We start from the raw sequence: 5000 nt of genomic DNA, 5'->3' as shown, positions 1-5000 counted from the left end.
AGAGAATAAAAGGTAAATGTTCAAAAATAAAGTGACAGTTGAACATAAGAGTCAAAACAGAAAATAAAAGTAGAAAAATTAAGTCAAAAGTTAAATCAAACTCACATAAACTGACATTTACTTAATCCATAACACTATTCTTGATAAAACAACGTTTAGATATGAATGAATGTGTCCCCCCTCGTGCCGGACACCATTACCTAACAATTATGTCTCTTGATCGGTGTTGTCCAATAAATTATAACGGTTTCCTGCAGGCTCATTCCTGTAAGTATTAAAAGAAACCATTCTAAATGATGACAGATAACACATAAAGACTCACAGGGTTTGATGCAGGTGTGCACCTGAAGGGGCTGACACCACCACTGCTCCCTCTGTTTACTGCAGCCCGGAGGAGGAAGAGGAACATTTCAGAAGAGTCTTGAAAAGTTTTTACTTTAAATTAGCCACTAAATGTTTTGCACTTTGTATACATATATTGTGTCACATACCAAAAGAGTGACACTTGACCTGAGAATAAACCTGATTCTGATTTATTCTTTTTAAGACTTCGGACACATTTGTTAACTGCATATCAAATTAAACCCGTCTCGATCAGCAGCATATTATCAAGGCATTGCTGCAAATACATTGGAAAGATATAGTGCAGTCGAATTCCTTCACATGTGAAAATACACACGTCTAGAAGATGGTTAGAAAATCCACTATTCTTTAACATTGTTCAGATGACACCCATATTTACAACAGTGGGTTAAACCACATAAGTTGTAACAGACACACTTAAGACTATCCTATAAACCTACATTACACAAGTTGCAGTTTTTCATTTATTTAAATGCAATACTAATCGCAATTATTACATTGATATAAATACTGTTATATAATCACCTGCGGAGCATGCTAGCGGACGGGATGAGCCCGGCGCAGGCGGAGGAGGAGGGCAGCTTCCTGGCCTGCCACCACCTCCCGTCGGTCTGATCCACCACCTCCAGCAGCTCCCCTCTGCAGAACGCCATGCCTGCATCGGGGCAGGGGCTGCAGACGTCCTGCAGGGGGCAGTAATCCACCATCGCCTTCATGAACACCTGAGAGAGAATATAGGGGTGCAGGAATAAGTCCTAACCCTGCATGACTGAGCATTTCATCATTTCCTGTCAGCCGGTCTGGAGATCAATGGTTTTCTGAATGTGTTTTTGTTTCCAAAATCCTGACTTTTCTCATAAAGTGAATTTGGACAGAAAAGTCCAAATTCAGCCATTTTTCAGAATCCAGATTTGGTCTGAATGCTGAGAGACTTTTTTCTAAAAAACAATTTCAAAGATCGGAATTTTTTCAGAATCCTGGAAAGAAAGGCCAAATTCTGACTTGGTCAGAACCCAGCTTTTTTATTCAAGTTGTGAGAAATGTGTCAAATTTCTTATAAGGAGTGAACAAATAAAATCTGAAATCCGCGAAAAAATCCTAAAAATTCTGACTTTTTTCAAAGTAAGAAAATCTGCCTTTTTGCTCGGATCGAAAATATCACTTTTGATCATATGTTGCCCTAATCCTCTTCTGCCTGAATATTTTGTTGGAGTTCTGATTTATTAGGTTCACTTGCAATTTTTTAAGTGCGTTATAAATAAACCTCCTTTATTAAAGAGTTGTGTGAGAAAAATTACCTCAAACTTGTAAAGCACCTACCGACTTGTGGCTGCTGCTGCTCTGAGCGGCATCAGGAATGACTTTAAACAGGATCGTTCCATGGGAATTCATCTGCAGGAACAACATACAAATACAGATAACTTGTCCTCTTGTCATCTAATGAAGTTTCAATGCCAACCCTGGATTTATTGATGAATACTTCAGTATATATTGCTCTTCCGGTGACCCACCAGTATCTGGATGACCTGCTCCGGCTCCAAACCCGCGACAGGGTTCCCGTTCACCTCCACCAGCAGATCCCCAGAGTGGAGGAGTCCTGGGACACACATACACAAATGAATACCTCATATTATCTCTGCTACTGTTTGGGAATTAACGCTTATTTAATAAACAGGTTCAACTCACCGCTGCGGTCGGCCAGGCCTCCGTGAATCACCCTCGCGATGTAAACGGCTCCCGTCTTCTCGTCCCTCCTTATCGTCGCGCCCTGACACAAAAACAACACATTGAACACCAGCTCTGATGACATATAGGGAAATATAAAATGAGAAGGATTCAAATGGAGGATGGGATAAACGCTACTGATTCCTGAAGCTCTTGAAGCAAAATGATGTATAAAAATAAGTTGTTTTTTATGAAGTTTATGGTTAATCCAACATTAGCATTCTAAACTTAAAATGCTCTATAAGTCTGCTGACAGTGTGCTGAACCAGATATAATCATTGGTATTCAACACATACATACTCCTTGTTACTACATTACCCACAATGCAACCCTTCCTCTGACATTTTAGTGGGATACTCATGTAGTATGCTAGTAAGCAGCTATTGTAGCTCCCTAAATATGTATGACACATGCATTAAAACTCTCCAACAGCTGGAAACACAATGAGTTAGAAAATCAACTCTGCATTAACAGTATGCAGATGACACCCACATTTACCCCCTGTCCGTTAAACCCCTGTATGATTTGATAGTGTTTCCTTTGACTATTTATAGGCAAATTAGGATAAGTAAGTCTTAGACCAACATATGGACAGAAATAACATACCACAACATAAACGACGAGGATGAAGTGAGAGGAAGAGAAAATGTAGTTCCTTTGTACCCTTCAAAACTAACTTTTTCCTCTTGGGTGGATAAATCCAGCTCCTCATGACTCTCTCCTTCTGGTTTACAGTTGAACTTGGTTACTAGTTGGTATATAGATCTACATTTAAAGGTATTTTAGTCAGGGTCTGTTTTCAACGCTGCCGTAGATAAGGGGTGGATGCGGTGTGTTTTTGGTCCTACTTATTATTTTTCTTCTTCTTGGTTGTTAAGCATCCTGTGGTGTCACATTCCTGTTGGTCCTCCAGAGAGGCTCTACAAACCAAATGTCCATTACTGCCCCCTGCCCTGTGGGCGGCAACAAACGTCACCACCGCCCTCCTTTCTCCATTGCTTCCCCTTGAGATCCTCGATGTTGCAAAGCCGTCTGCACAGGAACTGGCCGAAGACGATGTGGAACAGGAGGAGGAAGACGAGAGGGGGCGTGGGTATGGTGTTGGAGGCTTGCGCACCACTCTGGGAGAAATTGATGACACCCTGGGAGGCGGTTGTGGAGGAGGCTGTTTGCGTCTGCATTCGATCGGCAAGTCGGGCTGTTTGCTCGCCACGATCAGCCCCTGCAGCTTGTCTACCACCTCCGCCAGCAGGTTGAGCGCCTGGGCGTTCTCCTCCACGCTGTCGGTGATCATCTCCGTCGCCGCCACCATCTTGTGGCCCAGATGGCGGACGTCCTGCGTGCCGCCCTCAATGCTGCCGGCCACGGTCTGCACGGTGGACCGGAGCTCGTCCACGCTGCACCGCTTGGTGAGATCAGGGCGGGGAAGGACTTTGGGTTGCCCATTGTGACGAGGCGCAATAGAGTATTGGGGACGTCTTTGAGGATCATGTTGGGGTTTACCAGATCTAGTTTGGTAGCCATGTTGTATACCAGAGCTGGGGAGGGTGCTAACGACCTGGTTCCGATTTAGCACAGGACTAGAAGGGGCGGTGTGGGCTCTGAGAGGGTTCTTTCCAGGGCTTCTGCTGGGCGTAGCGATGTTCCTCGACTGACCCCCTGTTGAAACTTTTTTGTATAAGACGGGCGAGTTGGGGAGGCTGTAAGCTGGGACTGGAGGTGGAGGATGGGCGTAGTCGTCACTGCTCCCTCCCGGAGAGGCTCCTTCTCCCCCGTTGTGTTTGGGTTGATCTGGAAAAGAACCTCCAGGCGATTGAAGACAAGAAAGTAACAGAAAAGTAACAACACACATCGTCGGAAGAGAACAGCAGAGCAGGACAGAGCAAAAGGTGGTGAGAGGAAAGATTTTTTAAGGACCGTGAGAATGATAAGAAGGATTCCTCGATGATGAACAGAAAGATGGACTTCCCAACAAGAGAAGTGAAGGGATGGATGGAGGGATGCATGGCTCAGATGATTTACTCTATTATTACCTATTAGGCAGTAGTGAATCCTTAGATAACAAAAGGAACACCAAGACGATAAAGGCTTGGAAGTGTAGCTAGGACTGTGTTGGGCCCACTGTGTGTCCCATAAGAATCGCTCTCTTTGTTTTTGTGCAATCCTTTTGCGAAATTCCTCCAAAGTATTAAGACCTCTGTTACCTCTCAGTGTGATTCCTGAGAAATATAACAGCCAGTTTGTCCAGCTCCGTCTCCTTCTGTGGAGTCTTGATAGATTGTGCAAGAAATGGATGGCTGAATGAATAAAGCAATGGATGGATGATGGGTAATCGTAATGTCCTCCTCCTCTTACCAGAGCTGGGGGTGGGGCTGAAGACGGAGGGCGCTGATTGGTTGAGCCCTTTCTTCCGGAGCGCTGATGTTTGCGGACACAATCTGCAGCTTCCTGTGGACTCGTAGCGGGGCAGAAAGGGCTGTGAGCGGCCCCCCCGTGGTAGGGGCAGCGGCCGAGCTTCACTCTCCATCGCTCTGAGCTCCTCCCCCGACCACGCCCTCCTCCCTGGGACAAGGCGGTCCAGCGTGGAGCGCCGGAGGCTGCTCCATGGACTGCGAATCAGTCCGACTGCGTCTACACTTCCTCTGCGCTGAGCGGCGTTCTTAGAGGACAGAAAGATGAAGGAGACGTCTGTTCTTCTAGCTTAAAATCATCTTCACTATCACCAGTTATAGATCAGCGACCCTTTCAACCCTTGGACATATTAATACATTCATGATCAAAGTAAATGAAGGTACACACCAGGATATGTTCACTTACCTACAAACCAAAGCTAACATTAGAAAATATCACTGCAACTTAGATGCTATGGTCACACAAACTACAAACAGCTTGCTCTACTAAAAAACTAGATA

The 5000-nt window shown here is 44.9% G+C and overlaps 1 protein-coding gene across 2 annotated transcripts in view; it reads right to left on the bottom strand.

Moving 5' to 3' along the window:
- LOC134867539 (MAGUK p55 subfamily member 4-like) overlaps positions 1–5000 on the bottom strand; it is a 14885-nt gene that overhangs the window by 4177 nt on the left and 5708 nt on the right. For both annotated transcript variants that reach the window (XM_063888193.1, XM_063888194.1), the window contains exons 7-11: positions 2050–2131; positions 1875–1960; positions 1684–1755; positions 889–1085; positions 323–381 (exon numbers count right to left, since the gene is read on the bottom strand). In XM_063888193.1, the coding sequence (XP_063744263.1) occupies positions 323–381; positions 889–1085; positions 1684–1755; positions 1875–1960; positions 2050–2131 (496 nt within the window). The remainder of the gene's footprint in view (positions 1–322; positions 382–888; positions 1086–1683; positions 1756–1874; positions 1961–2049; positions 2132–5000) is intronic.

This window comes from Eleginops maclovinus, chromosome 7, assembly GCF_036324505.1.
Source record: "Eleginops maclovinus isolate JMC-PN-2008 ecotype Puerto Natales chromosome 7, JC_Emac_rtc_rv5, whole genome shotgun sequence".
Classification (NCBI taxonomy): Eukaryota; Metazoa; Chordata; class Actinopteri; order Perciformes; family Eleginopidae; genus Eleginops; species Eleginops maclovinus.
Note: the sequence above shows the minus strand (reverse complement) of the source record. Positions and strands in the feature narration are given on the sequence as shown.